At 40.1% G+C, this 12,892-nt stretch overlaps 1 protein-coding gene and 1 non-coding gene across 4 annotated transcripts in view; one reads left to right on the forward strand and one right to left on the reverse strand.

The window, feature by feature from the left end:
• Positions 1-12,892, reverse strand: part of LOC137177344 (cilia- and flagella-associated protein 47-like) — a 72,280-nt gene that overhangs the window by 58,203 nt on the left and 1,185 nt on the right. For all 3 annotated transcript variants that reach the window (XM_067583551.1, XM_067583550.1, XM_067583552.1), the window contains exons 3-20: positions 12,702-12,817; positions 12,233-12,371; positions 11,698-11,782; positions 11,417-11,557; positions 11,122-11,291; positions 10,636-10,742; positions 10,188-10,417; positions 9,879-10,089; positions 9,344-9,572; positions 9,042-9,194; positions 8,010-8,163; positions 7,281-7,377; positions 6,799-7,015; positions 6,455-6,699; positions 6,116-6,246; positions 3,743-3,865; positions 3,515-3,646; positions 2,898-2,975 (exon numbers count right to left, since the gene is read on the reverse strand). In XM_067583551.1, the coding sequence (XP_067439652.1) occupies positions 2,898-2,975; positions 3,515-3,646; positions 3,743-3,865; positions 6,116-6,246; positions 6,455-6,699; positions 6,799-7,015; positions 7,281-7,377; positions 8,010-8,163; positions 9,042-9,194; positions 9,344-9,572; positions 9,879-10,089; positions 10,188-10,417; positions 10,636-10,742; positions 11,122-11,291; positions 11,417-11,557; positions 11,698-11,782; positions 12,233-12,371; positions 12,702-12,817 (2,758 nt within the window). The remainder of the gene's footprint in view (positions 1-2,897; positions 2,976-3,514; positions 3,647-3,742; positions 3,866-6,115; positions 6,247-6,454; positions 6,700-6,798; positions 7,016-7,280; positions 7,378-8,009; positions 8,164-9,041; positions 9,195-9,343; positions 9,573-9,878; positions 10,090-10,187; positions 10,418-10,635; positions 10,743-11,121; positions 11,292-11,416; positions 11,558-11,697; positions 11,783-12,232; positions 12,372-12,701; positions 12,818-12,892) is intronic.
• Positions 10,804-10,875, forward strand: trnad-guc (transfer RNA aspartic acid (anticodon GUC)). Its single transcript has one exon. It is a non-coding gene; the product is annotated as a tRNA-Asp (tRNA).

A 12,892-nucleotide genomic window follows, 5' to 3' on the forward strand; every position in this document is an offset into this window, starting at 1 on the left:
CAGGTTAAAAAAAATCAAATATATGCAGCAGAACCAGACTTCATTTGTCATGATAACACCAGCTAAGCATCATGTATCTGCTGGCAACCTTAATTAACAATATTAAATTTACTTGGGTTTTTAAGCAAAGTGGGGCAACTAACAGTGAGTGATAGAGGTCAAATACTACTAGTGCATGAGTCATAAAAACCTGGCAAAATCATGTCAAAGGATTTTACACAGAATAAGCCAAGGTCAAACAAAAAAAGAAAATCTGTGCAAATAATCAAAGCTAGAACTCAGAGGAACACAGACATCAACATCTCTGTGACAGCCCTAATAACAACAATTACAGTTTATTTTGTGACCAACACAAAGCGGGTATTTGGAGCTAAATGCTAAATGCTTGCGTCTGCAAGGCCAGTGAACAAAGACACACAGCATGATGCACAAAACCAGGATTCCTTGGCTATGGAATAAATCATGTGGGAAGATGTTTTGCAGTACAGTGTGTGCGTGTAGGATTTCCACATCCTTCATATATCAAAGAAATGCACATTTTCCCTCTTAAAGAAAGAGTTAAATGAACCACCTACACACAGTTTAGGATTTATATGATAGCTTAACAGGGAAAACCAAGGCTTTTCTTGGATTAAAGTATGGCCTGACTTCTTGTTGGATTGTTGATATTTATATTTTGTTACATTTCCCCTTCTGAATAAACTGACTTTCACAATCAATGTTTATGCCATATGTAAGAAAGCCAGCCAGAGACTATTTCTTATTAGAAAATGAATACATTTTGGAGTCAGTCATAATGAAGTGTCTGTCAGCCTGATAGACAGCATCTCTGTTTTTAACATTTCAGTCTGGTATGGAAACCTGACTGTGAATTGTAGCTTATCAACAAAAATGATTAGATTCTCTGTATAATACTGCTATATTGTTAATGACACTGAATATCCCCTCTGAACTCTGAATTTGAGTTAATGCCTTCTGGACAATGCTATAGAACACCTCTGGTAAACAAAAATAACTGCCTTCATGGCAGCCCTGCCCTGCCCTTTTTTTGAAGTCTGCAACCCGGGTGTTATTTTTGACTCAAACCTTCAATTTGAGCTGCATTTAAATCCATCACCAAGCCTGAATACCTTCAGACTCTGGTCATCACATAGCAGGGACCCTCATCCATTCATTTGTCACACCTCGCCTGGATTATTATATTGAATCAAAACTGGGCTGCCCAATGAAACCCTGGACAGACTCCAACATGTCCAAAACTCTGCTGCCAGGGTTTGTGCGTGTGAGAATCCTACAGCATGTTCACTGGCTCACAGTGAAGTTCTGTGTGGCATTTAAAATTCTCCTCCTCACATAGTGTCTTCATAACTTGGCTCCTACAGTAAATACAACTCTGATTAACCCCCAAAGCAAGAGTTACAAATGTAACTAAGGTTATATGAATTCTGGATGACCGCCAGAGATGGTATGACATACCTGTATGTGCAACGCGCGCACACACAGGAGCTCAAGTCAACAAAGTCACAAATGTGATCTGGGTGACGCAAGCAGCATGATAAAGGGGCCTGGCACCCAGCAATGGTGTCTGACATCTTCTTGTCAAGATTCCAAGTGACAATGAACTCTGGCAGTCTTCCAGAATTCACAGAACATTAGATACATTTGTAACTCTCATGACCCATACCAATAATGTCACAAGAAATCTGTAATCACTGAGCCTCAGTTGTAGACTGAAGGAGCAAACAAGACCACTGTTGTCACAGGATGGAGGGCAAAGACGTTAACTCTGTGGAAACGGGCAAAGGTACAGGAAGAAGCCCAAGCAGCTGCAGCAAAGATGTCACTCAGTGGAACACCCTTCAAGGTGGCCCAAGAAGTGGAGATACTCCTGATTGAATGACATTTCACCAGGGGGACCTGGAGACCGCTGAGCCTGTATGCTTGAGATATGGTATCAACAACCCAGTTCTAGAGCCTATGCTTAGACAAAGCACAACCCTTCCTGCAGGGTTCTTCCTGCATAGAGGAATTTTTGGTGCCCCCAAATGAGGTTTTAGCCAGCACCAAAAGAAAATCATCAGTGCCAAAATGGTAAGAACTGAGAATAAAATTAGCAATTCAAATCCTCTCTCAATGTGTTAAACAGCAATTTATCAAACAGTTGTTGAACAAGCAGAACATGAACATAAATATGGATAATACTGGAATAATAATACTGGATAAGTCAGCTAAGCTGCATTGTTGTGGCTGGGCCTGAATGCTCCGCTGTGAAACTCTCTGATAACTTAAGATCCAGATGTCTGATGACTAAAATCCTTCATACGGTTAAAAGATATTGTTAAAATGACCAAGATCTAAAAAGTTTATCATAAAAATGTGACTTAAAACTGAATAAAAGTCAATTTATGACAGTTTCTGCCTGACAACCACAACGCCAATGTATTATCTTGTAATGTGTATAATCTTTTGTAGACGCCATTGTGGTGGACAACCGCAACGCTGACACATGCATCTCGTGTGTGTATACTCTTTGATGTAGGGGGTATGACGCCATTGACAGGCAACCAAATGAAATGGACCATTACCTTGATTAAAATTATGGATTTCTTTTGGGTTTGAGAATTGTTGGCAATATTTGGGATAATGTAAGTATACGAATCAACAAAACATATAACATAGGTCTAGTTGTTTTTAGACATTTTAATGCGGAATAGTTACATATTATAGCTTTAAATGGCTTCATGCTGGGAACTGTTATGCAATTTATTTTTATATAACCTCTTTTTTTCTTTTTCCATGTTTATTGCAGTGATTGGCCACTGCTTTATATAAATTGATACAGAAAAAGCAGTGTGCAAAAACAAAATGTAAACACACACACACACACACAGACTTACCACACTGATGTCTACATTTGGAGGCTCTACCGATCCGCCTACTCTGAGCTCAATGGACTTCATGTTCCTCAGAGCTATCTGTAACACAGACATACATGCTTAGCATATATCCCTTCCTCTCTTCAGCCCTCCTTCTCTTTTTCTTTCTTTGTTTTGTTCTAGATGAATGTCCTTATTTGGAACACTTCATATTTTATTGATGTCTTTTGGAGAGCATTTCACTGAATAGATGTTCATATTTGGTTTTTCTTATGGTATAAAAAAAGAAGAAAAAAGGCCAACAAAGGCCAGCAAAGTTGGCAATTTATTTAAGTAGGAGAGAAAAAATGAATAGAGGACAGAGGTGTGATTTTTTATTAGTTTTTAAGAGTCTAGTTAGAGCATGAGTATTGTTAGAATAAAAATATTATGTTTAAATGGAGGATTTGGATGCTTTTCAAAATAAGTGAGATTATGAAGGCATACTTTTTCCTTTAAAGGACTTGGAAATCACTTTTGCTGTGTTGCTTGAATTTACTTAATGTATTTATTTTTGGTTTTGTATTGTAGTCTGTGATTGTCTTTGTTGTAGAATAATTTGTATCTGAATAAATGATTGTTTAAAAACTCTCTCTCACCCTGACTCTGGTGTCAAACTTGATGACAGAGTCGGGGTTGAAGTGGATCTTGACCACAGCCTGCCCCCCGCTGGGCACCACACCATCAGATGGACTCACCACCATTCCTGGCAGCGGACAGACATCTAATACCTGCCTCATACAAACAAAGAAATAGAGAGACTGGCTATTTTGCTGGTTTGATGTGTACAAGTATCTGTGCAAAAACAAGGCTGTGTGTGTGGGCACCTGATAGTAGGCATGGTTCAGTCCAGTGTTGTGTAAGACTGCAGTCCTGACAGAGGGCATGTTGAGAGGCACTGATCCAAATATCACTTGTTTCTCTGCCAGCTGTACACTGGTGGATCCGACCTGAGAAGGCAGTAGAAAGAGACAAGACAGAGACATAACAATTAAGGAAAATTCTGCCCTTGGACACAATGTCCCTCATGCAACAACCATTTAAGTAGTCCGAACAAGTGCATTAAGACAACTTGTGGTAGAAATTTCTATTACATGTACAAAAGTACATCAGTAGTCTGTACATCGTGTACAGACAGTTTTCCTCCATATGAGGAAAAACACATGTTTGACTCAGGAATTTAATTGATATTAGTACCAAGACGCTATTGCATCATCGGAATAAGAATAGGGAGGAGCATGACCCATACTAGGTTGCTGCTTCAAGTTTGATCCTAAATCCTAAATTGCTTGAGTAAACCAAAATGATATTGTATCATATAAAATTATATGAATATTCTGTTCACCATAACATCATTCATCATCCATATCTTGGCATGGCAATATATACAATTCAGTTGTTGTTAGGAAAACTCTTTCTCTCTCTCACTCTGACAGCTGTCTCATGCAAGTCTCTGTCCAGGAGATCATCCTCTGCTGCACCCAGTGTAACATCACCTGCTGTATAATATTCTCTTGTCAATCTCCATAACACATCCCCTTGACTGTCTCCAATCTCAGTAAAGGTCTACATTGTTTTAGCAAGATGTTTTTTCGCATCTAACTTCCAGTCAAACCATTCCCACTTGCTCTGATGACATGTCATCGGCAGCTGTATGAATATTTTCTGGCTGTTTTGGGTCCCCTAACAACAGTACTGACACTGCTACACTTGTTTTTATCTCCTGATTTCCTACAGTGAAACTTTAAGCTTTACGGTGTGAGATTCTTCTTTTCACTCTTGGGTGACATTTTTGTGAATAAAAACTGCCCACAAATGAAGCGGAACAAATAGCCTTGCATAGCAATTTGAAAGCATCAATTATGCTAATGATCAAATCTCACAAATGCTCACCTACATATAAAGAGGTGGTATTTAGCAAGTTGAAACAAGCGGTTTATGAAAGGTTTGTGAAGTTAAGAGAGGTTGGTGAATCCAACTTGGAACACTTAACACTGTTCTGTAGTATTGCAATCCACATTTGTAATGTACCCACTCTCCCTTAACCAGCCTTGTTTAATTGTACAATAGTTACTGATTTCCCACATTTTACAAAATTATTTTTGACATCCCCAGAGCACATGTACTTGGAGCATGTGTACAACTCAGAAAAGAAAGCAACAGTAAGATGATAATAATAGAACAAGTAAGAATAAGAGTTTTTTTTCATGACAGTCACAAGCCTTACTTAAAACACAACACTTGTTGTTGCTGAATTGTATTCTGGTCTACTGTGTCTACTGTCAGAGGAAAAATCAATATCAGCCTTTTTGATGGATTTGGTCTCATATGATTGTTGAACACTGGTTAAAAAAAAACAAAAAAACAATTAGTCTACAAAGACGCCCTTTCTATTTGATTTGACTTATTTTATTTAATTTGTCAGCAATGTTTTAAATAGTTGAGATTAAGAATAGATCTGTTGTCCAGCATATATATATATATACATATACACACACACACATTAGCCACTTATCCAAGAATGTAAGAAAATTACGGTACAGCGTTAAATATGAAAATGGACCCAAAAATGCAAGACAGGACCTCTGGTGGCGCCATGCTGGTAGCAACAGCTTAAAAAACAAGCATGCTCAAAATCTGATTAAACTAGCTTCATACTAAAGCTAAAAAGCAGAAAATATAGCAGTAAGTCCCCATAACTAAACATGCCCTACATGAACTGACATCATGTATCCACTCTCCCCCACCCAAGCCATGACCCAATCCTGACTGCACAACCAATGATTTAGGAATTTAGGAATGATGTATCGCCTCAATAAACACTGAACTGACCAAGGAATGAACTTACTTTTGAACTAGACTTGAATTATTGACACACTTACTTTTTTTTATCTTAAACTGCATTTATGTTTGTCTAACTTTATGAAAATGTGATTAACCATTTTTCAAGTTAATTTGTCATGTAATTATGTAAGCACTGTTGACAAGACTGAATCATGACCTGAAAGCATTTGACTTCTCTAAATTGAAATTAAAGGCAGATAGTGACAGAAGTCGCTGGAAAACGGTTTCTCTAAATTTAGTGACTGGCATGAAGTTGTTATAGATATTGGGTGGAGTGTCACTATGTCATTCAAAGCCTGCAAATAGTAAATAGGAGTAGATCATACAAAATAACTTTCCCAATTCTAGGCACAGACCTTTGCAATACAGTGCAGGCGATGTGTGTTGCCCTCGAGGACACAGAGGTCAAAGTCTCCTTCTGGAGGGGAGGTGAAGGAGGGGTGCCACACTACCTCACAGTCCAATTCCCTGTATGGCTCCACTGTACCTGGGGGAGAAGGGGTCAGATCTGTTGTATCAGCTCTGACTCAAACAGGCAATTCAACTAGGTAAAATACTGAATCACAATAGAGCTCCTTCCAGACAAACACAACAGATATGGAAAAGATGCAAGTGTTCTTGATGTTAACATTTTGAAAATGCAGACCCAGCTGTTCACATTGAGAGACAGTAAAACTGAGCTGCACTTGCGGTACCTTTAGCTGGTCGAATAGAGAACAGGATACCACTCTCTGTGACTAGTGGTTCCCATGTGAATTCAGCTGGGTGATTACGCTGGTTTCGAAGAGTAACTGAGCTCCTATATCCTGATGCGGCAAGCAGGGTGGAGGTGGGGCGGAGCACCAGCTGGGTGGTGGACAGTTCCAGAGCAACAGGGACAACCTGGGCCTGGACCAGTATCTGACCAGGGTGCTTCTGGTTCACAGAGTAGGACACAGGTCTGGAGAAAAGAAGTATAATTATAGTGCATTTGAACCACACACATGGATTTCATCTGATTTATGTGATTAATGTTTGTTGAGCTGCTTCTTCCGCCAACCTGTAGAAGTGACCCAGCTTGTTGCCTTGAAACGTCAGGGGTAGGGTGTTGTGGGAGTAGGGTGGCAGGACATGGGAGAGGGGTGAGGAGCCCTGCAGCTCAGGGCAGTCCACTTCAAACTGCACCCAGATGAACACTGACAGATGATTAATCACCTCCAGCTTCTCAACACACACTGACTGCACACACACCTCGCCGAAGTCCACTGACAATGGGCCTGATGAGGAGAGAGAGATATTTACCTGGCCTTTAAATATTAAATAAATTCCACTGTAACTATTGTGTAGGAACTTGTTAACTCTTTGATAACGTGATCTTAAAAAAATCACTGATTAAATTCCTTTTAGAGAGGATCTGAGCAAAAAGAACAAACAGAAATACACTACTACTTGTTATACATTGAGTTTTGCTTTATCTCACAGTTTGTACTGAAGATATTATTAGAAACAGTGACTTTAGCACTGATGAATTTAAACTCAAACCTATGATAATTTCGTTGAGCTCCTGAGCTGTCAGAGTCCGGTTGCAGTCTGCCACCTCCTGGCTGGTAGAGGGAACTGCATTCATTACCTCTGAGACCTAGTGAGAATTCAAGAGATAGAGAAACTCCCTTGAATTTGGCTCTGAAATATCATTTATATGATGGTAAACTGGTCTGTGACCACCTTTCTGTTCCCCTGACACTGCTGGGCGATGGATATCATTTCTTGGAGTTGGCTGAATTCAGTTACTGGGGGACAGCTACGAGTTGCACCAACTGTGTGCAAGTCCAAACGTAGCCTATTTGAATATAACTAACTATAACTATAATCTAACTTAGGTTGGAGTTTACGTGTTACTAACATTTTAAGGGTTGCACCAGCTGAAATAGTTACAACGTAAGCACAAGTTATAACTTAAATCTTACACCTAGCCCTTAGTATGTGTAAAGTCCTCCATAAAATTTTGAGTGGTTTCATGTCACTGTTGGGTTTTTTTTCACTAGCTGTAGACCAAGGTTGTAAGTTAGTTAACACCTACTCATAATGCTTTGTCCTAGTAAACTCACCTTTTTGTTGCTGTATAATGATTAATGTTAGATTTCTTTGGCCGTGTAGCAGTTTAACGTCTAACGTCTTCTCTATTGCGTATCAAAGTGTTCAAAGACAATTGGTTAGTTTCAATGTATCATTTAGTGTGGACTTTATGCCCTAACTTAAGAGAGAACTTACGCACAGCTTGTGCAACAGGCTGCAGTTGCTGTAGTTTGGCCTCCTCTCTGAGATCTTACTGGTCTCCACGTCGGCAATGTGGTACTTAGGGGGGACAAGCCCTTGAGAAGGAACAATCCCAATATCCACATCGCCCTCCACGTTTTCTTGCTGTCTAGTATCCAAAAATAACAAATATTCATTGTTAAGGGCAAACATCAAACACATAAGGCAAGGCAAGGCAAGTTTATCTGTATAGCACATTTCAACAACAAGGCAATTCAAAGTGCTTTACATAGCGCATAAAAGGCATCAACACAGGATATAAAAGCAACACAAGTAAAAAGACATTTAAATACAATTAAAAAGTGTTAAATTTGGAAATAAAAAGAAGCTAAAAAGGAATAAGACAGATAAAACAAGAGATTAAAAGTTATGGTGCAGTATAAAATATTAACCCTCAAATTTGATTTGATAAAAGGCAGCAGCAAACAGAAAAGTCTTCAGCTGTGATTTAAAAGAACTGAGAGTTGCAGCAGATCTGCAGTTTTCTGGGAGTTTGTTCCAGATATGTGGAGCATAAAAACTGAATACTGCACCTTCATGTTTAGTTTTTACTCTGGGGACAGAAAGCAGACCTGTCCCAGACAACCTGAGAGGTCTAGATGGATCATAATGTAGCAGCAGATCAGAAATGTAATTTGGCCCTAAACCATTAAGTGCTTTATAAACAAACAGCAGTATTTTAAAATCAATTCTTTGACAGACAGGAAGCCAGTGTAAGGATCTGAGAACTGGAGTTATATGATCCACTTTCTTGGTCTTAGTGTACACCAAACGTATACCAAACATCTTATTTTGAACCAGCATCTAGCAGTCAGCAAATGTTTGAGTCTAATGTTAGTCATAACTTTTGCTTAGAACTATAAACTGAATTGTTTTGCTGTAACCTAAGTATTTCTCATTTGTGGCCACCTGATGCTTTTACTGTAAGATAAAAAAGCTAAACATGGTCTTTAGGTCAGCAGTCAGGATATTCATATGAAAGCCTACCTCTCCTTGATCCTCTGCAGGCGTGTTTGTCTGAGCTGCTTGATGAAGTCAGCGTAAACCTGTCGATGTCTCTGTCTCTGCTCCTCCTCCTCCTCAGTTAAAGCATAGTTGGTGTCCACATAGCAATACCGGTGTACACCAGTAAAGATGGTCCTGTGTAGGATAAAGACAGGAATGTTGAGGACACACTGAACCTCTTATAGTTTGAGGACTTTTAGGGACTTGTTTTTGAATAGAACATTTCACTTGACAAATTGGCTGCAAATCAGCACTGAGCCCATGTTTGTTTCTGTAGCCTCTACCTGTACTGCCTATGTGGAGAGGCTGGCCTGATGCTAGTGGCTCGGTCATTAGGAAAGGCCAGAAACTCTTCTCCCTCTATGTTTCGACTCCTTCCCCTGCGATGTATGTGGAGTTGTGTCTTGTCAGCGCTGAGGACAGCGGCACGTGCCATTCCACGGCAGCAAGCCAGCTCACTGGACCTAATGTGAGGCTGTAATCCAGTTGGATTGGTCACTGCTGGAGTGATGCCTATAAAGCAGTCAATCAGAGAAGAACAGGTACATACTGTACATCAAAATCATTTAATCAAACCCAACCAGCATGTCTGCCATCTAAATAATTAGAGAAATTTAAAGTCTGAGATTTTTGATTTTTGTATTTCACCATGTCAACAGTTTTTATATGGTACAGAATAATTTTTTTTTTTACATTTCTCTAACCTGCCTAGCCACTCTCCTCATATATTACTGCTAAATAACCATATGGAGAAACCTGTAATGGCACATTTTACAGCTGTTTTTCATTTAAAACAAGTGCTACTTATTAAATATTCACCAGGATTTAGTTTTGGCACAGGGTGTGTAGTCTCACTGCGGCAGACAGCAGACAGGTGTAGAGTGATGGTGTGGAAGCTGCGAAGTTCAAGTCCAGTAACATTCTCAGTCGTGTTGTCATCCCTCTGGCAAACAACATAACCTAAGACATCTAGCACCTGACGCACTTGGAAGCTCCCTTGCTGCCGTGCAGTGAAAGACAAAACTACATCCTGGGGAATGCACAGGGAGACAAAGAGAAAAAAAATTCCCACATTTGCTGCTTTTCTTGGATTTAAAAATCAATAACTGGATCAATTTCCATTCTTACCTGGCACTGGCCAGGGGCGATGGTGCCAGTGGAGGGCTCTGTGGTGAAATTCGCTAACTTGCGGAACTGGAAGTTGACAGGAAGCTGAGGACAGAAGTTCTGCAGCACACACAGTAGATCCATACGTTGGCCTGTCACACAGGTGAGGAAATCGAATCTTTGAGAGGGACTGGGCACCAGAGACACAGGCAGACCAGAGCCAGTCACCGCCAGCTCCACACTGCTCTTACCTAAAGTGAGACAAACAAAAAAAAAGGTCTTAATCAAATACCTATGTGGTCTAAACTTTAATTAAATTCTCAATTAATTAAGTATTCAACTATTAATCAGTTATATAAAGAATTATATAATTAGTGATATAAGTTATTTGAACCAAATTACTGGCTCAGAGCAGTCCTCTGAGAACTTCTGTATTATGCAATGCGACATGAGTGTGTGTTGTGAGTACCATTATGGTGAATGAAGCCGTGTTTGCTTCCCACTGACTCAAAGAGCAGGAAAAGACAATAGTCTTGCCGGCTGGCTGAGCAATCACGCTTCTTCCCTTTGCCAGGACTGAAAAAGACAGGTTGTTGTTATGTTAAATGGGGAACATTCCACTCCTGTTACTATAAGCTCCTCGTTAGTATAGTGGTAAGTATCCCCGCCTGTCACGCGGGAGACCGGGGTTCGATTCCCCGACGGGGAGTAATACCTTTTCCTTTTTTCCCCCCTCCGTCCACTTCCCTTGTAACATTGGCCTTTACATTATTTAAAAAGTTCATTATCACAGTGCACTCATTTTAAACTACATTACAACATAGACATTTTATGTTGCATTGATTTTAATATGATTGTTTGAGCCATTGGATATTTCATACTCTTTGACATTAAAATTAGGAGAAGTACTTTAATTACTTTCAGACATATTTAGACACAATCACAAACAATCTACCTCTTGCAGATGGGGCTAAAGCGTACTGCCACAATGGTTTTGTCATATGGTCCCAGCCGACCTTGTTTAGGGCCACACACCAGGATCTGAGAGACGTCCTGAGAGGCTGAGCTGCACCTCTCCATGCTCTCCAGCAGGGCGGCGTCTGCGCTCTTCTGGAGGTCTGTTCCCTACACAGCAATCACAGTCGAAGCTCCATTTATTTTATCAGTTCAGCACAACTGCCATCATACCTATCTTCCAACAGCTGTGCAGATGTTTAGCAGCACCTTCCTTTCCTGCGGACATCACTTACCACCTCAGTCCCAGCAGCAGTATCCTGAAGCATGCAGATCCAGTCGCATGCCCGGGGTGCATTGTTTTTCAGGACCACACTCTTCACGTGGGACGTCCCAAGGTAGACAGGTCCAAACCACAGACAGGACAGTGGAGTTCCCTGTAAAATGGAACAGCAGAAATAAGCACAAGCATCTTTACATGAAGAGAGGGAAGGTAATGAAGATGAACATCACTTTCAGTGATCAATTGAATACTGCAGTAAGTACTGCATGAATTCCACTTGGACCACTGAATTACCTGCAGGTCAAAGACTTCAAGGCGCTGGTCCACCACCTCAGCCCTGATACTGAGAACTACAGCAGTGCAATTCTGGAGTGTCACACTGGGACAGAGGCAAGGTGAAATGAAGTTAGAGGTGAAATGCACAAATTGGTACTTGAAACGATTACTTAAATGTTTTTTTATCAAGTTGTACATTTTCTAGTGCTAACAGCTATGTCTGCTCTCAGTACTGATGAGAAAATATAATGAGCTAATTTTGTGAGCTTCTATCAAAAATATTACAACATGTTTTATAGAAAATAGGGCATATAGTCTTTGGTGTCCTATCCTTTCAAATAGTTATAATCAATTCACAGTGTTGTATAAGACTGGTGTTATTAACTCTAATGTAAAGCACACATGTGGTCACCATGTGGGTCAAAAACGGTTAAAACTGCAATGTGTTGTGCATTTCTTACACAGTGCATTTTGCCAAGTCCATTAAAAAATGTGTTACATGGAGATCTCACAGTAATCCCCCACCAAATTATAGGTGTGAAGGCGCCCTTACCGAGCCGTCTCTTCAATCTGTCTGGATCTGTCTGTGCGCAGTTCAATTTTCAACCACTGAGTGTTGCCAGCTGCTATGACTCCATTGAGGGGTGAGAGTCTGACTGAGGCGTCTCCATTATACTGCACCTGGAACACACCTGCAATGCATACACACACATCCCACAAATACATGCGTTATCTCACAGACTGAATTTACAAAATAGTCCTTAATGGTTAATGAGACCATGAATGTATTGTGTATCATCTACATAAGTATCAATGTTTCCCATCCCACAACTGTGTCTGTCTCTTATTTAATTTTTGTTCATTTTAACAGAAGGATTTTTCCCATTATGAAATCCATTGAGTAATTAATTATTTTGCATAAGTAAAAGAAGTGAATGGCATTGTCAGGATTAAAGATGAATGGGTCATTACTACATGCTAGTTACAGTATTGCCAGGCCAAGACGGACAAGCTTGATTTACCTGGTGCTAATCCCAGATTGATTATAGGATGATATCTGCTGATCACTTGACTGCTGGCGGCAACACAGCCAAAGTCTAGTTCTGAGTCCATTAGTAGGAAACCAGTCTTGGGAAAACTAGAGGAGCATATACAGTAAGACAGAGAGATAACCTTTCAAAACACCCAGATACTTTTGTGTAACTGACTGAGT

Source organism: Thunnus thynnus, chromosome 24, assembly GCF_963924715.1.
Source record: "Thunnus thynnus chromosome 24, fThuThy2.1, whole genome shotgun sequence".
NCBI lineage: Eukaryota > Metazoa > Chordata > Actinopteri > Scombriformes > Scombridae > Thunnus > Thunnus thynnus.